We start from the raw sequence: 24846 nt of genomic DNA, 5'->3' as shown, positions 1-24846 counted from the left end.
GAGGACTTGGACTTGATGGTCCTCGTATCCACCTCAGGATAGTTTATGATTCTATGATTCTATAAAATCTCCAAGTTCTAGATGTAGTATAGGGCAGCCCAATGAGACAGGGAAAAGCGAGCCCCTGAAGCAGACAAGACTTTGCCTTGGAAACCCAAGCACAGAGAGAGTTTAGTCAGTGGAGGAAGACTTCTCCCACACTTTAGGCCAGGAAAGTAGGGAAGGAAAAAAAGAAGGTCTATCAACAGACAGTACATACATGCTGCTGTGACATGGAAAAACAGGTAAACCTGTGCTCACCTCTAGCATCTACAGGCAGCTAAGAAACCAGTCCTGCCCACCCACGCAGCTACACCAGCATCCACACTGCTCATTCTCTCCCCACCCTGTGATGTCTCAGGGAACAGAAGGGTATTTCCCTTCCACCTTTCCCCACAACATCCTCCTTCTGCCTTCAACCACATAGAAGCTCTGTTCCACCTTCCCCTGTGTAAAATAACCTCTTTTTCTGGCACTAAGCACACTTAAACACAGCATAAATTTCAGGGGTTTTAATTTTTACAAATGTTTGAAAGGATCACTGAGCAGAGAGTGACACAAATAGATATTCCAGCAGCAACAGGCACCCAATGAATGACATTTTCCTTAATTCAGTTCCAGGCTCTCTTGGGATCAAGAGTGAAAGAGAATAAAATTTTACTAGAAAAAGCCTGGCACTGATGTGAGCAGAACTCTCTCACTTGGGAAAAAAAAAAAATCTGGTCTTACCCTACAAAAATCTAAAAATGAATGAAGATTAAGAGGTTAAGAGATGCATTACTATACCCACACGGGTTAACAGCAGTAAGCACCCTTGTTTCCTCCCCAAATTTAGCTGGTGGGGTGAGAAAGGGATTACAGCTGCCTAGTGGCAGAGCCCAATCCCATAACTGGATCACCACAGATGGAGCAGGGGCATGGGAACCAAATCTGGCTACTGGATGAACAACTTCAAAGTGAGGGCAAACAATGCTAGTGGAGGGAGTTCAAAGCTCCTCACTCGTATCTTCTGCTGGTCAGTGCCGGTGGTTCTAGGAGGCTTTACTTTCTTTCATTTCTTCCCTTGTTTGAGTAGGAGACTGTCACTGAAAGGGAGACAGAAGTGAGTCATTAGCCCAGAAAGCACAAGCAAAGCTGAACCAGACCCTCACTACAGACTTGGGGGTGTGGGGTGTCACCCCCAAAGCATCTGGACTTCAAGTCCTTCCTACGAGGAACTTTTTTCAAAGCCCCTTAAAGACTTCTGGGACAAGTAACTCAAAATCTCATCAGAGATAAGGAAGAGGGATCTTACAATCAGAGATCCCACAGAAAAGAAACCAGCTTAGCTTACTTTCCTGATTCTAAGAAACCTAAGCCTTTAGCTCTATACTACTAGCTCAACTGGCACTGCCTTGTCCAGGAAACACTGGACAGATTAGGCAAAGCCACCACACTCCTGCCAGCTCTGAAAGCAGAGAATGGGGCTTTGTAGCATGGGCTGGAAACCTTCTGGAGAGCAACCAGAGCATCTTTCCTAAAGATCACTACCCCAAACCAACACAAATCGCTACCATCACCTAACTGCCTTCTTACAGCCCTCTTTGCCACAAATGCAGGATGCCCTGTACACGTGGGACAGATCAGAGGATGCTCCTCAGTTACTCCCGCCTTCCGCACAAAAGGCTCCTTACGGGACACACACAGAGCTCCAATTATTATCTCCTCCTTGATGTAGATGTTTGTGTGGCCCCCGCAAGGAAGGGCTTCAAGCTTCACATCACAAATGGGAACTGAGATAGAGATGGAACAAACTTCCCGTGGCCAGAAAGGCCCAAGCCAGAAACATCCCAGGCACCAGGCAAACATCAACATCCTTGTTCCAAGTACTAACAAGAGGATCAAAATAAACAGGGCCTTACCTTCCTCTGTGGGCCGGGAGACGCAGTAAGAGGGGGGGGGGGGGGGGGGGAAAAGAAAGGAGAAAAACAAGAGCAAATTGATTAGATTTAACAAAAAATCTCAACTTCCACAGTAAGAAAGACTGCTCCCTACTTGGCTGTGTCCTCTGGCGTCAGGATCCTCTCAGAGAAAAGATCCTGAGAGAGCTCCAGAAAGGGGACCAGTTTCACAGGCAGGGTGCAGATAAATAAATCCAGCCACCTGGCCCCTTTACCTGGTAAAGCCCTCGTCCTGCAGGTTCAGTACCAAGTTATCTGCTGTGAGATACACACGGTTTTGTGAGCCAGCAATCTGAAAAAGAAATCCATTACAGCAATGGTATAAAGGAGTACAAACACACATGGAAGAGCACTAATAAAGAACCCATATCCTCCTCCAGAGACAGCACTCTTGCTTTATTCACTTAAGATCTAAGTTAAATTAATGCAATTCCCCAAAACAACTCTGCATCTTCCTGACTTCCCATACCAGTGCCATCAGACTTTCTAAAAGAAGTGCTCATTCTGTCTCCCTGTCAGACAGACCTTTGATCCCACACTCACCTGTTCCCTTTTCTCAGCCTGCAGGAAACCAGGAGCTTTTGGTGGCTGCAGCTGAGTGCGGGTAATGGAATCTGATGTGGATCTGGCCATGTCATATGGAGGGCATGAACTCCTAGCCTCATATCTAATTGCCGATCATTGCAAGCTAAATCTTAAGCTCTACTGGAGCAGAGAAGGGCTGGGCAGGAACAAAGATCAGGACAGGGGAGGTCACATTCGCCTTAAATTCATCATGTGGCCACTGGGATGGGAGGACAGCACAAGGACTGCAGAAGGACGAAAGAAATTCTGTGCCTCATTGCTCACCGTTTTGGAGATGTTCTGAGCAGCTCGGATCTTGCGTAGCTTGATGTAGCCTGGATTCCTGCTGAGAGCTTCACCGAGGTATGGGGGAGCAAAAGTTAAGGAAAAACTTGGAATTTTTCCTAAGCCAAATCATCAAATATCTTAGCAATCTCTATCCCAGTAACTTGGGTCTTTGGGCAGGCATATTTTTACTTCCCTAAATCAAGAACAATGTTATGTATTATGGTCACACAAAACAAATAAAAGTTAAACCTTAAAACAAGGAGTGAAGGTTCACGGCCTTCTCTGCTCTGACCTGTAACGTCACTAAAGCCAACTGTATGGGAAAAAACAGTGACCTACTTGAAGCTATCATCTGATAACAGTCTCCTAAGCATGAGCTCAGTGTAACAGATTCTCAAGACTGTCAAGCTCAGAAGCCACATCCCACAAAATCTCCCAAAGCAGGATATCATCTTGGCAGCTGTAGCTTCCCCTTCAGCCTGAACAATCTTCTGCTTCTGCTCCTGCTTGGCCTTCTCCACCAGAAACTGTGCGCGCTGTGCCTCCTGCTGGGCTGCAGAGAGAATGGCCAAAACTGTTAGAAGCAGATCCCATTTTCTGAGCCCTCCACCAGAACCCTACCACTGAGGCCTGGGGGCTTCACTTCCGAAAGAATGGACAGCATTCTGGGGAAATACCCACAAGTAAGAAATGCATCTTTACTTTTACTTACTTTACTTATCTTTTACTTTTTTACTTTACTTTTTCTTAAATAGAATCAACAGCATCCAGACCCTCTAAACATGATCCCCACAGCAAGTGACAAAGTCACAGTCTGAAGAGGAACTCAGTCCCACTGATGGCCTATCTCATTAGCTATGACCCAAACTTTTCTGTCAGTACTTGTGAAATAACCTGTTTAGCTCCATTACTAAGGAGGTTGAGATTTATAACTCTGTAGCTGCATCAGCACAAGCACAATGACACACTAGGCCAGATTCTGCTTCCTTGTTTAAAAATTCAATGAAAAGGCAAAGGCAAAGGCAATCCACCCTTTCCAGGCATAAACTGAACTCACCCACTTGCTTAGCCTCCACAGCTGCTGTGTATTCACGACTGAAACTAAGCTCTGTGATAGCCACATCATCCAGGATGAGGCTGAAATCCTTGGCTCTCTCTGTCAGTTCTCGCCTAATAAGCAGAGACACCTGAAACACAAATATAGCAAAAAGAATACCAAACACAAGGTTCTTCTCACATCTTGGGCGCTCCAAAAGTGAAGCACAACTGCACTTCACAGTTTGTTCAGATTGAGCCCGAGAGAAACATTACCTAAAACCAACCCTGAACCAGGGACATTAGTACTATCTCTGAATCTCTTACTTCTAAATAACGCTGCACATCCATAGCTATGTATTGCATTTTCAAAAGTACATTACAGCTTATGTATAGTTATTACTTTACTATAAATTAATATTACAAAAAAAAAAAAAAATTGAAAGCTTTTTTGTTTTCACATCCTGTCACATCTAGTTCCACAGTTCCTACGCATGTTTTGGCAATAACGGTATTTCCATCTCCATCCTGAGTTTGCCACTATTTGCAGTCTAACTGTCTCCTCGTGCTTGCATTCAGATTAAGAAAACCAAAGTTATCACTCCACATTGTAGACGTATCATGTCTCTTAATTACTGTAGCTACTTGTCTAGTGTGACTATTTCACTTTTTTAGTCTCTTTGGATGAGTGTTGTCAGTAGATCTCTTGATTTATTTTACTCATTTCTGAGTGACCTTTAACATGTCAGTATCTTTTTCAGGCAGGCTGACAAGTCCCATGCCAAAGACTGACTTAGATAGAAATTATTGCTACAGTTTCACATCCTTGACCAGTCTAGCATTTGTTTTTACTTCTATTGCAGCTGTTTCTGAGCAGAATTCCAAAATTACGCCAGAATGCTTTACCGTGTGAACTGTGAACATGTAACTATGTAAAGCCACTCCATTTTCTTCTGATTATCAACTGCTTCAACACGCATCACTTTACAGTAATGAGCACGATATGAATACATGACAAGAAGGCAAATTCAATTCAGTTTGTTCAGAAATTTCAGAGATACCTAACAGTTGTCTTTGTTTCCAATAAACCTAAAGCCCTTGCAGACATCCTCCCTTTTCTACTCACTCTCTTTACACAAGATCGTTAACAAATCCCTTCAATGCAGACCATGTGGCCTAGCATAAAACCCCGAAGTCCCTGCTATGGATCAGTTCTCACAACAAGACCTGGACACTTAGTTCTACTCTGCTTTTTTGTCATGGATCAGAAACTAGTTAAGATATGCTTTTACTTCATCTTTTTGACAAATTATCCTCTTTAGCAGTCTCATGCAGGTTCTCCTCCAAAGCTTTTAAAAGATGATCAGCAACTTCTCTCTCCCTCAGCTGTGATAGGTGACAGATATTCTCAGAATCCCTGCCAATCAAATTATCAGAACATAAACTTTCAGGCATAGGCTTTTATAAGCTAAATATTATTTCAGAACTTGCCGAAATTACTCTCTAATCTTTTTCTAGCAGAAGTATTTGCTGCCCTTCTGGGGCACCCATTACCAAAAGCCTACTGCTTTGTTAACTACTAATCCACTTTGTTTTTCATATCCTTAAAAACAGTTTAATTTGCTCTGACAGCTCTTCTGAGACCCATAAAGGGCCAGCTAAACATTTTTTAAGGACAGTTCTATTGTTACCTATGGATTATACTGTACGTCAGCTCTCCCTCTCCCATCACTACATTACAGTACAGTTTTGCACTCTACATACCAATGAATCCAGTTTTCTTCTCAGAAGCTAGTGCTTCTAGCTTACAAGCCTTAGTGTTTGTATCTGTATCAGAACCAAACTGTAAGTGGGATACAGCTCCATGCCCTCTCCATTTGGATGCACCATCTACCAATCTAATTCATTCATCGCTCATTTGTTATAATAATCCCCATTAGCACAATTTAGTTGTTTATTTGCAATACGAGTGTAAGACTATTTCAGAAGAGCTCACCTGGGCTCTCTGAGTGATAAGCTGTGAAGCGTTAAACTTGGCTACCACACTCTTGAGCACTTCATTAACGATGGAAGGCAGAACTCGCTCCTCGTAGTCCAGACCCAGGCGCTGGTACATGCTGGGCAGCTCTGCAGCGTTAGGGCGTGTGAGAACACGCAGTGAAATGTTCACCATCTGCAAATCTGAAAAGGAGAAAGGGAGATGAGCAGGCCCAGCGCCGCAGCCGGACTCCTGCCCCCTCTCTCCCTCCGTCCCGCCCCACGGGCGTCGCCTGGGCCTCGTGCTCTGGCCTGCGGGGCCGCTCTCACCTTTGGAGCCGGTGGGGGAGGAGATTTTCCGCGGCCGGGCTCGAATGTCGTAGATGATGGGGTACTGGAACCAGGGGATCCTACGAGGGGCGGGAGGCCCGTTACGCGTTACAGCGCGGACACCCGCCGCGGCCGGGGCCAGGCCGGCGGGGTCGGGCTGGGGTCGGAGGAGCTGGGCCCTACCTGAAATGCAGCCCCTCGGCGAGGATGGTGTCCTGCTGGACGCCGCCGATGCGGTTGAAGAAGATGGCCCGCTGCCCGCCTTCCACTGCGGGGAGAAGGGGCACGGTCAGCGCGGCAGGCGGAGGAACCGGGCGCGGGGGGCCGGAGGGGACTCACCGATGAAGACGGACTCGCGGACGCCGTAGGCCAGGGCGCCGGCGCCCAGCAGCAGCTTGAGGGCGGTGCCGACGCCGCGCGGCCCGGCCGGCAGCCGCCCCGCCAGGTCCTTCAGGTTCTGCGCCATGGCCGCGCCGCGCCGCGCTCCCCGCCGGGAAGGACACCGGAAGCTGCCACCGCCGGGGCGCTCCGGCGGGAAACGGCGGCGCGGGAGGTGCCACCGCCCCGCCTCCGCCTTCCGGAGCGGCCACGCTCACATCCGGAAGTGGGTCCGGCCGGAGCGAAATAACGGGGGCGCGCCAGGCGCCATCTTGGGTGGCCGCTGCGGCCGGTGGGCCGCCTGGGGGAGTGGCTCCCGGTGACGTGTGCCCGGTGCCGCGCGGTGCGGCGGTAGCAAAATGGCGGCGCCCAGGCGGCCTCGTGAGGAGGGGACGGCGGGTGAAGAAGCTTCGCTGGAGGCGAAGCGGCCCCGCGGGCAGCGGCGGCTCTTGGTGGTGCTGGAGGGAGCGAGTCTAGAGACCGTGAAGGTGCGGGCGGCGGGGGATCCGGCCGGGCCGAAGGCGGCCGCGGGCGCCCTTGCCTACCTCTCTGCTTTGGCCGTAGGTGGGGAAGACGTTCGAGCTCCTCAACTGCGACAAACACAAGGCGCTACTGCTGCGGAACGGCCGGGACCCCGGGGAGGTGCGGCCCGACATCACTCACCAGGTACCGGCTGGGTCCGGGCAGCGTCTGTGGCGGCCTGGGCTGCTCGGGGCGGCGGGGCAGTCGGCTCGAGGGAGGCTGTCCCTCAGTTTGGGGGGGGGTCTGCTTGTGCCCCTGGGACAGGGCCGGGTTTGGCCCTACTCACTATGCTCGTGGTTTTTAAGTTTAGTCATTATTGTTTATTTGGATATGAGATTGCTTTCTGTCAGCGTTACAGTAGAACTTGTATGGCCAGATGAACTTCTTTCTGCCTCAGTGTCGGTCTCTTCTGCATTCATGGGGCCTAACCCTCAAGTTTTCCAAGAGTCATCTCTCTAGCACCTTTCCTACTTCCGCCACTGTGTATTTTTGTATTTCAGAGTCTCCTGATGCTCATGGACAGCCCCCTGAATCGGGCTGGCCTCCTGCAGGTTTATATCCATACCCAGAAGAATGTTCTAATAGAAGTCAATCCCCAAACTAGAATCCCAAGAACTTTTGATCGATTCTGTGGTCTTATGGGTAAGTGGTTCAAGCTCTATACCAGCCACAGAATAATGCAGGAAGGTTGTTAGGAGTAAAAGAATTTTGGAGTCAAAAAGTTGTGCCAACCTTAATGTGAAAGTGAGAAAAGAGCAGAGGCATGAGCATCTTTTCTGTGAGTTCCAGGATGCATAGTCCAACTATGTGTTCCTTAGCACAGTGGGGAGTGCCTGCATGAGACTGTGCTAGCAGCATAAAAACTCACTAATCAGTATTTCTTAGGACCACTTTAGAAGATGCTGGAACTGTAAAGATAGACTTTCTGTACACTTTAGCTCCAGTCACTAGGGAGAGGATAGGATTAATCTGGCAAAAGAACAGACAGCTTAACTAACTTTCTTCTCTTGTCAGTTCAGTTGCTGCATAAGCTCAGTGTTCGAGCAGCTGATGGGCCTCAGAAACTGTTGAAGGTAAACATTCTTTGACTGTTCACAGGTAACATTGCAATATTCCTGCTTTGCAGCTAGTGATGTTGGAGTGACTTGATTTTTTTTTTTTTTTTTACAAACTATGGACAGACTATGTAGCAGGGTCTCTTACCTTTACACCTCTACTAACTTTCTGCAGGTGATTAAAAATCCAGTCAGTGATCATCTCCCTGTGGGCTGTATGAAGATAGGTACCTCTTTTGCAGTTCCAAAGGTGTCAGATCTGCGTGAACTGGTTCCTACAGCAGAGCCAGTTGCCATTGTCGTGGGAGCTTTTGCCCACGGTTCGGTAAGTGCATGTATCCCTTACTTGAAGTTGTAAAAATCTTTGTCAGCATAGACTTCAGTCTTGTTCTGAGTATGGAGATTCTTTTTCTTCTACTCTTTTTTGGGTTGATCACCCTAGCCCACTCCCCCGTTATTTTCCCCCAGGTAGGCTTGTCAAAAAAAAAAGGCCCAACGCTGCAATACTTGGCACTCTTCTCTCTCCCAAGAGGAGGGACTAGTGAGGGCTAGCAGTTCTCCTGCTGTGTTTTATTGTGGCTGTATTCAACTTTGCACAAGTAATGTGTCGTGTCTCTCCAACCAATGGAGATGGTACTAAGTGAAAACTTGCATCTTGATTTTTCTCTCTTCCCCCAGGTCGATGTTGACTATACAGAAAAGATGGTCTCCATCAGCAACTATCCGCTCTCTGCTGCCCTGACATGTGCTAAAATTACTACTGCCTTTGAGGAAGCTTGGGGAGTAGTATGAACTTCCGCTGCTACTGCTGTCATGGTGGACTCCTATAGAGTGACTCCACGTTCTGAAAAGGCTGTTTTATTTAGGAGTGGACCTGGTGCAACATTGGGCTCCTGGAAGGGAAAAGGCTTCAGTTTTGTCCTTGTAGCTTCTGGGCAATGAGACTTTAAATGGACTGTGCCACAGACCTCTTTTCCTCCTATTAAAGGTCACTTTTGATAAATGTGCTTGTGTATTTCACTTTCTCATGTTTAATGCGTGGGGAGGTGTGATTCCCTTTATAGCGAGGACTCTGCCCAAATCTGTCATGGAACTGAAATTCTTAGCTGTGCCCTGCTTACCCTGCAGTTGAAGTTACTCAGTCCTGTGGCATCACCTTGCTCTGTAGTGTGTGACAGTTCACACTCCCACACCAAGGCACCCAAGAGGAAAGGAGCTGAAGCCAATATGAAAAAGACCAGGAGCGATTTTTATCTTGGATGACAAACGTAGAAAAGTCAGAAGGTGGCTCCAATCCAATACAGTGCCTGCATTGAGTGTTTTACAATCATCTGGTATCAGCAGAGAGACACGAGTGTCCACTGGAGGGTAGCAGAGAGATAAGGCAACATACAGAAGGTGGAGGATCTGGAAGTAGGCTTACTTCGTTCCCCTCCTTTCGGGTCTCTGACCCTGTGCTTTCTCTTTTCCCCCTCCTCACGTTGAAAAAAGTCATACTTCAACACAGCAAACTTGGCAGGTGATGCTTTGCTTCTGGAGTGTTAAATCGACTCCTACAAATGCACAGGTGGTACAATCTGAAAAAGAAAAAAAGTGCTAGATTTGTTCTAACTGTGTTTACGTTTGCCTTTCGCCTTGGTGTGTAACATTGCTGCCCCACTTCACCTCCTAGTCCACGTGTGGGATTCTTTCCACACAGTATAGCCTTACCTTTTGGCTGTTATTCTGCTTTTTTTAGCTTTTCTTTTCGTGGCACAATTAATCTGCGAATGTAAGGCAACACCAGTAATAATGTGAGGAACAACACATGGCCAAGGAAATAAACAGACTTGTACACCTGTGAAGAGAAAAGCAGGGTTAAGGATCAGCAAACAGCTTTGAGACAGGATGGAGGGAAAAGGGTTGGGTGCATGGGTTGCCTGGTTTTGGCTACTAAATACCTTCATCCATTTGTCCCAGGTGAAAAGGCAAAATGGCACCAGGGAGTAACCCATGAACATCCAGTGGTTAGCCTGCTGCAGCACATAGAAAATGGGCCGCAAGGCAGTGATAGAGGCCAAAGCGCTTAGGGGAGGACTGTCCCGAACAAGGTTTATGACCTAATTTAAAGAAAAAACAGAATTCTCTCCAGTTGGATGTCTTCTGGCTATATATGCAGGCTCTGGGGCCAAAGTATCTATCCAGCTGTGTAAAATGAATTTTAGTAAGCAGTTAGTCTAAAAAAGTAGCTAAGTAGCACAAAGTTTTAATTAAAAAAAAAAACAACAGTTTAAATATGGAATATTGTTCTCTCAGTGCTGGGAGATTTAGCAGAGGCATTCAGCTCATGTGCTTGTCCTCCAACCTTTCCAGCTGCCAAGCACTTCAGTTGCCCTCTACTCATACACCAAGTTCTCCACCTTTTTTTCCTGTCGGCTTCTGCAATAAATTTATGGCTTGCCCATGCAGAAGCCAGCAACCTGCTGAACTCTTAAGAACAGAACCATATCACATTCAAACACTAATTCCGAAGCGAGCAGCTATTTTTCTTATTTAATCCAGGTAAAGCCTTCAGCATGGCAGTTTCCAGACTCATGGGGAAAAGCTAATGCAGGTCACCCCATTCTGGTAAGTCAGACAAAGCGCACCTGTCTTTCAACGATGACTATAAGCAACTCCATTTGAAAGCACACCAGGTAGCCAGAGTGCAGCCCATGCCAAATGGCCAGGAAGAACAGGGCCAGTGCTTGTGACAGCAGTTTGTTACCCAGGAACTTCAGACGCTTGAAGATGTAGCTAGAGCAGAAAAGAAACAAAGTGCTTCTGGTTTATCGTCTGTCCTCCCCTCTCCACGTCAGAGGTGCCGGGCCCAGGGACCATATGCCTTTGTGCACCCCTGCGGTGACAGAAACGGCAAGACAGCTCCCCTTATCAGGGCAAAATGGATCAAGAAGTCCCAGCTAACAGGGAGAAGTGATTCATCCAACAACGCACACAGCAATGAAGGTACTTTACAATTCAGTTGTGTGTCCCAGCAAGTGCTGAACCAAAACCCAGTTGAGTCATTGCATAGGGAGCATCAAGAGGCATGACATAAAACCAGATGTCACAGCAGTTCTGCAGCTGTTTGACCAGGCAGGCCAAAGGGCTCACTGTAGCCCCGTTCGAGCCTCTGCCCTCCTGCTGCCATCAACTGCTTGCCTATATTAATGAACTGCCCTTTTAGACTGAATTAAAAGATCGGTCTAACCCAGTAACCTGTTTCAAATGGGACAGCAGCAAAACAGGAAAGACAGTGTAAGAACTGAAAAATAGCAGATTCTTCTACTAGTGCTCCCCCTCAGCCTATGATGTTGGTTCTGTTGACACAGACATTACCAACATGTTACAGAAAGGGAATTTTATCCTGCTCACCGGGCCACCCAAGCATTGGTGTTGATGTTGAAGGAAGCAATGGTCCCTGTGAACAAAGGTGTTGTCTCATACAGCCAGACCTTCATGTTGGCACAGGCATCCCACAAAGGCTTTCCACTCTGGTCCTTCCCATTGTACCCCAGACCAACCAGGATGCAGACACCTTCCTATGGAAAAACATGCATAAGAAAGATTAGAGAAAAACATTGCCCCTCCCTTTTTTTTTTTGGAAAGGCAGAGCTAGGGAAGCTCTGTCTCTCACTCTGTTGAGGGGAAAGCACCATTGCAGGTCGAATAAATGGATTAAAAACTGCCTGCTTTTTAGTTAGCTAGCCTTCGCCAACTTCAAGCTAAACTGACCTCCACTGATCTCCAGAAATTTGGATTACTTCCACGTAGAGCTAAATCCAAGAGCACGCTAAGTAGCATACAAAGGTGCTACCTTTGTTCATTTATCTTTTGTTTCTGGAACAACATCTAGAGACTCACCGTAACAAGCCAGCAGGTTACATATTTGTAGAGTATAATTTTCCCCCAGATCAATATGTAACCACAACGGAACCAGAAAGGCTTCTCCTGCAGAGAAAAGAGTTAAATAGAATAAAAATAAAAAATGGAGTGGAGTGGCAATAATGAGATGAGGTAGATGAGATCTCGTCACTGTCTTTCATTTTAATCTGATGTATGTGTTGAGATGGATGTGGAATGGACTGCCAGGCTATTGGCTTATGCAAATTTACACATCATTCTCCTTCCTCTGGTAATATTTGCCTGTACTGAAATAGGTACTTTGGGAAGACTCCAGGATTAGCATAATCATTGTGGAAGTTACACACTCATTTATTCATACTGACACAGAAACACAGATAATCTGCAAGTAAGAGTGACTTGTTATGAGTTTTCCAAGAACCAGAAAGGTTCCAGTCAGCCTTGCAAATTATTCTACTGAAGTTCTTCGCATGTAATGGTTAAATGGAAGGTCATTAAAAGGTCACAATATACACATCTTAGGTTTCCAAAAACAACAGTAGCTTCTAAGATTAATTCTCTATTTCTAGAAGTTTTCATTTGGTTCAATTCAGCTTAACATAGTCCTGTTCTGCATCAAATGGAGTAAAGCCAAATCAGTTGTAGAAAGGCTTATCACTAGTTGCCAATTTATCTTATTTTTAAATTGAGGCAAAACTAAAAAAAAAAAAAAAAATTCCACTCCTGTAGATGCAGTGCCCTCCCTCCAGAGAAACGAAATTCTTCCACACCCCAGAACTGACAAATGAATACATACCATATACTCATCTGAGATGAGGTATTCATCAGAGATGTACAGGCTTGACAAGGTATAGGTTACTAGAAACAAGAGACCCAAACTCAGGCGCTTGAGAGCAGGCACAAAACTGAGAAAGAAAAATAGGAAGGTCAAAGAAAAGCCTTGGAAAGAGACTGTCAAACTGATAATTTTAAAAACAGAAGCGGAGGAGAAGAGGTAGGGGAGATAGCTATACGGAGTCACCACATTCCACTGCAGCAGATGCCTCCGTTTGGAAGCTACGATACTAACACTGCCAGGTTGGGACCGAGTCTGTACTAAAGATGGCAAATGGTTGTTAATGTTCACGCCCTGGAACAACACTAGGACAGTAAGCAGAGAGTTACGGGCAAGTTTTAAAAGACTACCTTGTCTTACAAATCACTTTTGGTCACAGTACTTTAGTGTCCAGGTAAGAACGCACTCTGCTGCAGGGAACTTGTGGACAATTCAGCATTCCAGGATTTTAGGAAGGTGAGGAGCTAAGTGGCTTTTTATTACCTATTGGGTCTCTGGCCTTGAACGTCAGTCATCTCACCCCTTGCCAGTTTCTGATAGTCTGTCATGGAGAACTGAGGCCCCACCATGAAGGCACCATAGAAATAGGAGAATCCTGAGACCTCCAGCAAGGTAGGAACTCCCCGGACAGCAAATCGCCGCTGCTCTGGGGTCAGGAACTCCTGCACCAAAGGGAGTGGCATTAACATCACCCTAGGGGATCTCATACTAGCTCTGGATGTTGTGTTCTCAGCCTGCCTCCTTAATGGTCTCAGTTCCTGCTCTCCATGGATATGGAACTTTCCACTTTGTACTTCATGTCCATTCCTCTCCCAGCCCTCTATATCCCCACCCCCTTTAAATAGCAACAAGATCCAGTGGTTGAGACCAGTTGCACAGATCTCTGTTCCCAAATAAGCTCAAAATATGGAAGCATGCATTGACATGTATCCCTGTCAGTACAACAGGCATAGTGAAAGCACTGTATCTGACCTATTCCAGCCCCTGACTGCAATCACATGTGCTCTCCCAAGATCTTATCGTCCTACAATTCCTACTTCTTGATGCAAGAATTCATTGTCTTTAAATAGCTGAAACTTCAGCTTAGGAAATTTCAGCTCAATCTTATTTTCTCATAGTCAGCAGTGATTCTATGGATACTAAAGACTCAGTCAGGCCCCAAACAGGAGATGGGGAATGCGGATACTTGAAGTAGGATTAAGAGACTGTAGCAAGTGTTCTGCCCTCTCCCACACATTATGCTGTGCAACTTCTCTCACTGTTTCCTCTGCTCTAAAAACAGGGCCCTAACAAATGGTAAAGGGCAACCATTTGCAAGGATACGGTAAGACTAAACAAAAGAAAGGAAGATGGGAATGGAGATCCAGTGCTGATGGTTTGCAAGTTAAACCTACACTACCCACATAGAGTATTGAGGATTGGAAATCTAAAGCAATAGGTTTGGGGGAAGGGGATGGTGGGGAATTTGGAAGGGGGCAGAATAATATTCTGACATGATTGAAACAACTTTTTTCCATCTCTAATCACTACTGTCTCTGTTCCAAATTATTTCTTTTCACTCCAGAATTCAGTGCCCTCAGACACTCACAGACACTACCTTCAGCCGCGGCTTTTACCAAACAATGAATGCAGCTTGCTAACTTGCATCCTTTGAACTTCATTTTCTGACCTCTAGCTCACTGGAATGGCACAGAAGAGGGGAGGAGGAATGAAGGAGAGATGGTGTCTTACTTACCAGATCTTTTCCTCCATCATAGTAATCGATGGCCAGACCTAGAGGTGAGAAACAATTATTTGAAGCCCTGGGATGGGCTGATTGGGCTGAACAAGCAGTCCTCTCTTCCCTGAGGCACGACTTGAAAGAGATAGGAAGGAGGTGTCACTCACCAATCAACTTAAGCGTCAAGACACAATGTGGCATTGTCCATTTGATGTCATAATGCTCTGTGGCTGTGAAGTAATATCCAGCCATAAGGTATGTCTGAAAGAAACCATTGTTTGGGTTATTCAAACTAATTCCTCCAGTTGTTTTTGATCTGTCTCCACTTTTCCACCCACAGTTCCTACCGGGAAGTGCAAAACTGAATAGAGGCCTCCTTTCTACAAACCGATGCAGTAAGAAAGAGAGTTTTACCATCTGAAAGAAGAACGTGGTGAAGACGGCAGTGATTGTGCGACCCATTAGTCTCAGTATGAGGAACTGGATTAGGACACACAGCAGGGAATGAAAGAACTGCATCCCTGTGGGACGGGAAAGAGAGAGAGATTAAGTAGAAATGACATTTTCCCATTACAGGTCCTCCCAAACTGCAGCACGCCCTGGGCTAGGCAGCTGTCTCCTCCCAAACTCATCTTACCAAAATTGAAGTAAGCAATTGAGAGTCCTGTGAACATATTGTAGAGATGAATGAGGTAGGTCTCCTTCTGGAAGAGGAAATAGCGCTGGAACAAGGCAAACGGATATCCTGAGTAGGAAAAAAAAAAAAAAAAAAATTAAAGAGTTGTAAATTAATGTAGACAAGCATTTGTAATGGTCCAGATTATAGCTTTCTTGAACATGCTAATAGGAGCATGTACTTTACACAGATACATCAACACAAGTCATGGTATACATTCCCGATACTGTATTTCCATCTCAGGAGATGAATGCCAGATGAATTACTCTGCATATTATACAGAAGAAAATACTTCAACAGGAACATAATTCTATCAACATTGACATTGATGTGTAAGAAATTCCAGGATCACAGTTTCTCAACATGAGATGGATAATGCCGAAATACATGAATCAGACTTTAGTCTCTGATTCATTTCCAAATTCTGTGACAAATACAGTGAACATGGCAAGAAACTAGATTTAAAACAAAACAAAACAAAAAAACAGAGGGGGGAATTTGATGGCTAATACCATTACATTGTCTAAAAATTCAATCCCTGCTCCTGCCTCAATGAGTTCTTACATGATGCTGACCAGCTTTAATTCCAGAGTTCCTCAAGTGACCTCCAGTAGTATACTCTTTCTTTTCTAATTTTCCTACTTCAGATTTGCATCTGATTTGTTACCTACTGGGCACATAAAGTTGTAACTAAAGTCCACTGGGACTACACATGTAGTTTTTTTGTTTGCTTTTTTTTTTTTTTAAAATCAAAGTCAGAAGCATTTCATATGAAGCAGCTAAGATAAGTGGAAGGAGTTTTTTTCCTTTCATTTTCTGCACGTTAGCTCTCAGTCTAATTTAGGAATGCCTCCAGATTATTCATCTGTGTCTCTAATGAGAAGCAAACATTTGTGAAGCACTCTGGTAGTGCAGTGAGAAGTGCCATACAGAAACCCGCGAGTAAATTAAATTCTGTCATCTAGGTGAGGTTCATGTAGCATGCAATAAACATTGCAACATATTAGACAATAAAGATATTATGTTTTAATACATATTGACACAGGAAGTGTTGTCCATCTCATGAGTATGTGAAGTCTGTTCAGGCAATTAGTGTTTCTAAAGATATGTGCACAATGAGCTGAAGTGGGATAGCAGAAGGAACTTTACTTCAGACTTTTCATAACTGAATCACTTTACTTTGCAAGCTTGGGTTCTTTTATCCTGGTTAAAAACAAAACAAAATTATTCTACCCAAAAAAAAAAAAAAAAAAGAGGAAATTAATCACATACCACAATACTGGCATCCACACTGCTTATTAGCCTAGCTGAAATATGTAGCAGTGGATAGATCTCACCTACTTGCACTAATGAAGTAATAGTAGCAATAGGTAATCATGTTTTATATGGAGCAGTAACAAAAGGTGATGAAATCCACATTTTCCTGGGAAGTGTTTGATGGATGGAAGGTTTCCAATAAGCAAGGCCAAATCTAGTTACTACTGTGACAGGAAATGAGAAACTCTGTCATGTTATGTAAAATACATGTCTTGCAGTCTGTCATTGCTAACAGGCTGAGGCGTGACTGGAGCCATTTTAAGGTCCTTTCCATTCCCCCAAAATCCCTTGGGAGGGAGTCCCAGAGTTTGGGACTTCTGGACTCCCTTCCAGATCCCAGACGGCAGCGTGCTCTACTGAGCCCAGGTGTGTACCTGCTGCTTCTGGAAACTGAGATGCTGCTCCCCATTTCCTCAGCCTCTTGCCACCCCTCTTTTGGTCTTCCTTGCCTCCTTGTTCCTGTTCCTTCCTCCTTTTGTGTCCTGCAACAGTTTCCACGCCACAGGCTGCTTTCTCAGTCTAAGCAGCCGGCCAGCCCCACATACCACGGCCCTTCGCCTGCAGAGCCTGGCAACCTCGCTCCTGCATGCCCGTGCAGCTTGCTTTTCCCTTCTGCAGCAGCGGCTGCAAATTCCCCTAAAAAATGCCTTACCCAAACCATCCCTTTCCCTTCTTGCTCCCCCATGCTTTTTACGTAGCCTTCTTTTTGTTAGCCAGCATGCACTTCTCTCCCACTGCTTCCCTGAACACCAACTGAGGGGAAAACAGGGAATCAGCAGAGAGAGCTCATGACATGGGCTCTCTGGGGATACAGGAGTAACACAGAGCATCAGAGCAATTCACATGATTGGAAAAAAAAAAAAAAAGTAGTATTGTCTACCAGCCTTATACTCAAAAACATATAGGGAAGGATTCTTTTTTCACTTGGCAATTCTCCTGCTGAAGTTTAATAAATATATTAACAACTGACAAAAGATTTGCGAAATGGAAAGTGGTAAAAAAATATAAAGTGTTAGCATCAGTTTAGATCAAAAGTTAAAATGCTGAGGTTTACTGTGGAAAAATATTTCCCCCTTTTGAGCAAGGGGGAAAAAGGTCAGATCAGAAATACAGGTAAAGCACAATTTATTGCTGTTTGTTGACATTTATGGTTGTAAAACCCTATTTTCTAGGATTTCCCACTCTCTCAAAAATCAGTACAATCTTGCAAAACATTCAATTTTCATCAGAAAAAAAATATCTGTTTTTTGGCTCCAGTCATTGCTGTAGACCAAATTAAATTATGACTGGATACTATACTGTACCCACAAGTTTCTAAAAGCCAAATAGTTTATCTGTTTTCTCCTATCCCCAACCAGTGCTCCTACTCTTTAAAAGACCTGTCTCATTTGTCATGGGTACTCCTTTTTAGCTCCACACAGGAGATCATATCGTGGTTTGGGAAATGCTGCTGCAAAGGCAAAAGAATTATGAGCCCTTGCAAATAGAGAGCTACTAGTACGCACAGCATATATGTTTTTAGAAAGCCACAAATTTAAATCCCAGTCTTGTACTATGTGTGCACTGTTCCAGTCCAAAAGTCACAATGTCAGTGTAAATTCTTCTGATATCCAGAGCAACTTGCTAGTACTCTGGACTGCAATTTAGCTACAGTTTTGCTGCACATGAGATAATTTTCTCAGTTTTACAACTGAGCCAGTTCCACACTGCAGATGCCAACTTTGCCCCCCAAATAGCAGTGGATACTGAATATCAGTGGCCATTCTGCTGTGGCCTGTGCTTTTTTTGAGCACTCATAAACTATAAATAATGAGCTATTCCTACCGGTAACAATGACAGTACTACCGCCCCACTACAGCGTTCTTGAAGCAGCCCGGATTAGCACAGCGAAAGCAGGAGAGCAGTTTTGAAGTTACTGCTGCCACCTGGCAAGCTTGCTGTCACATTTGGATATGTCAGCGCTGAAGTATGCCACGCTGCTTTGCTTTTGCCATTCAGAAGCAACAGGATTCGAGTCCCTGCTCCTTGCTGCCAAGGGACCCTGTGCAGCAGCTCCCAGTCTGCCAAACTCCTTTCACAACTCCCTCAGGCAGAGCTGACTGAAGCTGGAAACCAGCTGTAATACTCCAGGACAAAACAGAAGGTGATCTCCTGGTCCACGGTAATTCTCCTTCTCTATGCACCATGGAGTTGAACAGCAGTCTGCACGCAAAGTCATTTTTCGCCTTTAGACAGACTTTCTATAGAAGAGAATTAGCAATTAATATAAAAGCGACAAATTAGCCAAGACACGCTGCTGCGGATAAATTCCTCCTTTTTTTTTCTTCCTTCACAGGAATAACAGGATGATCTCTTCTGGTTAAGAGAACCCTGGTGCTGGAAGGAAAGGACAAGGTCAGCTTCTTTGCCACAGCCACTTGGGAGAGTAACAGGCCACTGCACAAAGCCCAGGTTGTCCACAGATACAAGAATCTAACTGAGCAAAGAAGTACATGATCAAGAGGCTAGATTAGGCAAGAGGAAAGTTCTACTAATTCCAAGCAAAAATAAAACTGTCAAGTTTGCCATCTTCTGGAATGGGTGATTAACATGCCTGTCTTTTTTCTAGACATAAAGCTGCAAATAAGAACACCAGAAACATTCTTTTCATCTCTGCTCCTTTTATTTATCCTTTTATATGCGTTAGCTTCATTTCATCTCCAAGACAGCAAATCAGACTATTTTTCCTCTTCTCCCTTTTGCTGATCAGTTAACTCCACCTTTGTGAACATCTAGCAGATCAACTGTCTCCGTTTTCTTAAAAGAATGCTAAAACTAAAAGGAAGGGGACAACAAGAAAAATACATGTTAAATTAGAAGCCTTACCTACTATTTTGACTTCAAAGGTATTCTCTTTTTCTATCTATAACACTGCAAAAGTCCCACACCTTTTTTAACACTAGGAGCATACACATGGGTATTTTAGTTCCACTCAGGAGTGTACTTTTGAAGTCCACTTAACAGTGCTTTAATTTGCACAGCAGCCCTGTCTCAAAGCATGTGAACAGGACTCTTTTCAGCTGAAACTGAACTGCAAATGCACTCCCAACGGGTGCTCCGTTTCTATGACTGGACTGAAGCAAATCCAAAGTAAATGCCCAAAACCCATGCAGTGAGGACATCAGGTACTGCATACAAACTAGTCTGCTCTACAGATCTGCTCCTACTGTGCTGTTGTACTTGCTAATGTAGACACAGCCAGTGTGCAGCATTATGCTGTGCTCTCTTTTTTTTTTTTTTAATTATTTTTTAAGGAGTAAGATGTATTTGAAGTTAAGACTTTTAAAAAAGGCAGCACACAAGTGCTCTGTGACAGGGCTGGTTTTAGCACCCGTGACAGGATGGTGCTGCCTCTTACAACTTCTCCCACCTCTTACCCATTGAAACCAGTTGTTTGTCTCCCCTTCACTAAGGTTCTTGCTTGGCTGACCAGCTGGAGACTTGATTTGGGATAAGTCATCAGCTATGGAGGACCACAGAGAGAATTTCACTGAGCCTAAAAATCTTCAGAATGCAGAGAGCAGGAATAAGCAGAGGATGTAAAAATATTAGTGAGAGGTAGGAGAGGAGGAGATAAGACCACTTGCAAGTAAAGCAGCTGGTTTCTGGTACCTGTTCAGTAGGAACATGTTACTTTCTGCAGGTCACTGCTGTGTCTGTAGATGAGAGAACACTTGCCCAGTGCTTTCCCTGGCAGGTCTGGGCAGATCAGCAGGGTCAGTTCTGGCTCAGGGCTCTAAACAGTATGTTGGCCACCCTCCATATTGTGCAGCAGAACACGCCAGGTAGCCTGCAAGCCACTGTGTAATGGTATGGCCAGATAAACAACCTTCATTCTTTAGGATCACACAGCCACGCAAGAAATAAGATCAACCTAAAACACATAGGGCCACGAGGCCTCCTGTGTTCTGCTTACACTTTGAGCAGGGACAGCAGGGAAGAAATCTGTCTCCTTTCTCAGGAGGACAAGAGCAGCAGCTCAGAAACTCTCTTCTCTCCTTTCCACTGCCAGAGGGGCTCCCTCCACCCAGAGGCTAGGAACGTATTGGTTCAGATTGCTTACTCTGCCAACCAGAAAGTAACTCTATAGGTACAGCGCTGAGACTACGGGTGTCTTCCACGCTCATCTAAGTCTTTAGATGAGTTTCTCCTGGGGGAACACTAGGCCCTGGACCTACTGAAGAATGCAAGTTAGAGTACATCTCTCAAAAGACATTTTCATATGACTGACAGACATTAGTGTACTAGACATACCACAGTTTTTTAAATGACAGGGTCCCAAACTGTGCTTCAAGTATTACTGCTGTTGATAATATTGCCAAATTGCAGCCTAATTTCTTCAGAGGTCGTTTATGCAAATTTTCACATACAGGAAGTCTAAAGGAAGTTTTTAATCTTGTACAATCTGAGTAATGGACTCTACTCTAGTTGTATGTTTTGCATCAAAATTGCAAGACGTATAAAAGCTGTCTCTGATTTGAATACAAAGCTGTGACTAAAATGTCCATAGGTACTCAGTAGCGTGCTGTTACAATCTTCATTTGTTCACTGAGAAAACGTGGTGACCTTTAGGATTACTCTAATTTTTGTTCTTAGTTGCTCCTCCTTCCTCCTTTCTCCTTCTCTTGTTCTCCCCTGTATTTATTTTTTTTCCATAGTGACAGAATGTTAACAGTTTTAAATGACCTCTTTTAGTTACTTCAGATCATGACTAAGTGAACACTCTCATTCTGAATCAAGAGTGTCCATTCAGACTATTTTTTCAACAATAAGTAAGCTTTCTCCTGAAAGTAATGTAAGAAGTTGCAAACTCCTTTGTGATTCTTCCTCTTTTTCAGAAAGATATTTTTACCACTTTCTGCTGATCTTCTGAACAGTAAAACCCTAGAAACAGTTGTCACAGTAGAACCACACAGTGTAGATGGTGAACTGCATCGCAGAGAGAGAAAAAACCAACAACTTTTAAATCCATCTTTGGAACCGAGCACCACGCTTCATCCTTAGGGTCTTGTTCTGAAATAATTCAGCAGTATGAGCTGCAGCCAACAAAAATAATTTTCTTCCTGAATTTATGCAAACACCTGAAATGAAGGAAGTGAAGGGAAAGCAATACCTTGCCTGTCCTAATGCCACTTCCAGCTTTTAGAAATACCTTTCATTTATACCCCATACCATCCTATAAGGTGGTGATCAGTGCTAGTTGCATTACCAACAGGCTTAAGTTACATTAAGAGGACTGTAAGCTAAGCTGCAATTAAATGAACATTTCTTTTAATGCCAGTGCCAGGTTGAGGAACTCTTCTCACTCTCCTCTCATGCTGCTCTGGAGTGGTGCTTGGTCCTTCCTTTTAATGTACTGGTATAATGCTTTACTACCCAGCCATTAAGCAGAAAAGCCGGAGTCAATCCCTTCTGCCTGAGTCGTTCAATCTACACGACCTGCAAGAGTACCAAACTACAGGCAAGGCTGTTTTGCATGCCTTCAAGCCTCCTGTGTGAAGTTATGCCTTCAGTTGCACATAATTAAGAGACACTGAGCTAGGGAGAAAGGATAAGAAAATGTGCAGTTCTAGCCTCCTGGTTTGGTATATGCTTCAAGCATTCAGAGGAAAGAGATGCAAGTGGCTTTCCAGTCCCTGATCCCCAGACTTTTAATAAAAATTATAAAGATCCATGAAGACTGTATGCAAAATAGACAGCGGCCTACATCAGGAGGGGAGACTGAGCCATCTCAGTGGCTTAGTGTCAACACTGTACATGGAACGTTTGTAACGACACACACAAATCTCAGACTTTATGAATCTTCTGACTGCAGTGGGCATCTCTTCTTATCATTAAGATGATAATGATCTGCTGTTCACTTCAAAGAAGTAGGTGCTTTTGCTCAACCATAGGACAACAAGCAGGAAAGTCTTCCTGTGTCGTGTTCTAGCTTACTGCTAGTAAGAAGGAAGAAGGAACTCAGAGTATGTTCAAGGTGCATTTTGCAAAGGCATCACTCTACTGTAGAAGTCTGCCTCCACACACTTTCTAACACCTTTTCTGCATCCAGTACTTGCCAGACTAGTCCCTTGGTTGGTTCAGTTGACTAACCTGGTAGTAAACTATCTGCCTTTTCTGGTTTATGTTTACGAGGCAAGTAAATTCAGATTGCAATTAAAGTACCAGAGACAGATGTGGGAGAAGTGCAAGCAGGACTTTCCCGTTCAGTTGTGGGGAGCTGCTAGATTAATTCACACTGACTTGCGTGCACGTCCTGTATATGGTTCCCATTACTTCATTTCTTCTTTATAGAAGTTTGGTTTAACTAACTTCTAAGTGAAGTTCAAAATGATGGTTAGTTCAATCCCCTAATCTACCCTTCACGTGAAGAGTGTTTTGGTTCAGTTTGATCTTACACATCCTATATGAAATCAGGCAGAAATAAGTCTGGTCCACACCACAGTTATAAAGTTACACAACTTTTTGTGCATCCCTTTTTCAAAATTATTCTTCTAGTTAGCCAAAGGAACTTTAGTTTGACAGCTCACACAGCAGCAGCTGTATCCCTTCAAATACACTTTTAGGTTCAGAGAAAAGCTTACATTTCCTTTCTGCTTGGTGACTACACCATCAAAAGCTTTCAAAACCCAAAGTTTCATTAGGCATCTGCAGATATTTACGTAGACAGCATCCATACATACACTTGAATTAATGTTTTGGAGGCTGTAACCTCCTCCCCAGTCGTTAGCCCACATTGTAGCCCTAGCCCTACCTTAGCCATTTTACATGTGACATAACTACCTTGTGTTTAGATAAGCATAAGCAGCACGTCTTTTGCAACATGCTTCGCATTGCAGGTGGAGCACAGCACAACATTCCACTTCTTCTGGCCACTGAGCCAGCAGGCTCTGCTCACCCTACCTGGTAGTCCCTGCGATGACATGCCACTCCCGCGTGGTTCCATGATTGCTGCAGACACTAATTATGTCTCTTGGCAGAGAGATTCCCTGCACTCGCACAGGGCGGCATCTCAGAGGGGTTGTGGAGATTCCTAAGCGCGCACCCCTCCCGACACACGCTGGTGGGGAATCCGGTGCACATGCAGCACCTGGCACCCACCCAAACACAGCGGAACAACTGCAAACCAAGTTCTTGTGCCCAAACCAGCGCTCACGACACAGACCCAAATCGGACCCGTTTCGCGGCACGCCGAGCGCCGGCACCATGGGGACTGGCTCCGAAGCCAGGCTCCCCTCGCCCCGCTCCCTCTGGCAGGCAGCCTGCCAGGACCGCACCCCCACTTCCCACACCGGCAAACCCCCCGGCTCGCCCGCCCCGCTTCTCCACCGGGAGAGCCGGAGGGTCTCCCGGGGCTCCCACTCCGACAGCTGCGGCGAGGCACGTCCCGAACTCCCCGCTGCACCAGCCGCCCGCACGCCACCCTCCGCCGGCCGGGCCGTGGCGGGGCCGTGGCGGGGCGGGGCCGGTGGCGGCGGGGGGGGGGCTCGCCCGCCGGCTCCGCGCGCACACGTGGCCTGTCACGGCGGCGCTGACACAGGTGCGGCTCCGCGCCGGCCCCCGCACGACACGGCAGTGCGCGGCGGCGGAGTCGTCCGGCCCCGCGGCGGGTGGGCCGCCTTGCCCGGGGCTTCAGACCCGTCACCCCCGACCGCCGCGCCCTCTGCCATCCCTTACCCATCAGGATGGACACGATGAGGCGCAGCGCCTGCTCCGACGAGCCCAGGGCCTCTGCCAGCTGGGCCAGGCCCCAGCCGGACCCCGCCACCGCCATCTTCTCCCCCGGCCGCCCCGCCGGCCGGTCGTTCCTCGAACCCGGCAGCGGCACCAGCCACCGCGGCCCCCGCACCGCTCGCGGCCCCCTCCGCGCCCATTGGCTGCGCCGGGCCGGCCGCGCCCCCACGACGCCTCCGATTGGACAGCCGGTGGCAACGGGGCAGGGCCTTGCGCTCACTAAGGCAAAGGTTACCCCGCGAATGGGCGGTGCCGCGGGGGCTGTCCCCGCTAGCCAATGATTGGAGAAAGCGCTTCCGAGGGCGGGGCTCAGACCGGGAGATGGGGGGGCGTGGCCAGGCAGGCGAGGCGGAGCCCGCCTCTCCATTGGCTCTGGCGGGACAGGAGAGAGCCGGGCAGGGAGGGGTAGGGGACGGGGCGGGGTAGGGGTTATTCGCGGGCACGAGGCGCGCGGGCCGGGCGGTGTGGGACTAACGGTCGTGCGAGCGAGCCTGAGCCTGGGCGTGGGCGTGGGC

At 46.1% G+C, this 24846-nt stretch overlaps 3 protein-coding genes across 3 annotated transcripts; 1 reads left to right on the top strand and 2 right to left on the bottom strand.

The window, feature by feature from the left end:
* Positions 1-536: 536 nt before the first annotated feature.
* On the bottom strand, positions 537-6694 carry PHB2 (prohibitin 2). Its single transcript, XM_086759800.1, has 8 exons — positions 6513-6694; positions 6357-6441; positions 6174-6253; positions 5863-6047; positions 3889-4018; positions 3281-3384; positions 2829-2906; positions 537-2271 (listed from the first exon to the last, which is right to left on the bottom strand). Exons 1-8 carry the CDS (start codon positions 6637-6639, stop codon positions 2191-2193), a joined length of 870 nt encoding a protein of 289 aa, XP_086615926.1. The 5' UTR covers positions 6640-6694; the 3' UTR covers positions 537-2190.
* Positions 6695-6834: 140 nt separating this feature from the next.
* On the top strand, positions 6835-9131 carry EMG1 (EMG1 N1-specific pseudouridine methyltransferase). Its single transcript, XM_086759825.1, has 6 exons — positions 6835-7039; positions 7116-7217; positions 7574-7715; positions 8088-8146; positions 8304-8453; positions 8807-9131. The coding sequence occupies exons 1-6, from the start codon at positions 6911-6913 to the stop codon at positions 8918-8920; spliced, it is 696 nt and encodes a 231-aa protein (XP_086615951.1). The 5' UTR covers positions 6835-6910; the 3' UTR covers positions 8921-9131.
* Positions 9132-9356: 225 nt separating this feature from the next.
* On the bottom strand, positions 9357-24417 carry LPCAT3 (lysophosphatidylcholine acyltransferase 3). Its single transcript, XM_086759775.1, has 13 exons — positions 24275-24417; positions 15203-15310; positions 14980-15086; positions 14733-14826; positions 14581-14618; positions 13329-13507; positions 12807-12915; positions 12011-12097; positions 11522-11688; positions 10756-10903; positions 10069-10227; positions 9839-9965; positions 9357-9705 (listed from the first exon to the last, which is right to left on the bottom strand). Exons 1-12 carry the CDS (start codon positions 24369-24371, stop codon positions 9849-9851), a joined length of 1410 nt encoding a protein of 469 aa, XP_086615901.1. The 5' UTR covers positions 24372-24417; the 3' UTR covers positions 9357-9705; positions 9839-9848.
* Positions 24418-24846: the final 429 nt, after the last annotated feature.

This window comes from Chlamydotis macqueenii, chromosome 1 (assembly GCF_036417535.1).
Source record: "Chlamydotis macqueenii isolate bChlMac1 chromosome 1, bChlMac1.mat, whole genome shotgun sequence".
NCBI classification, from domain to species: domain Eukaryota; kingdom Metazoa; phylum Chordata; class Aves; order Otidiformes; family Otididae; genus Chlamydotis; species Chlamydotis macqueenii.
The sequence above is the reverse complement of the archived record's forward strand: the minus strand, read 5'-3'. Positions and strand labels throughout refer to the sequence as shown.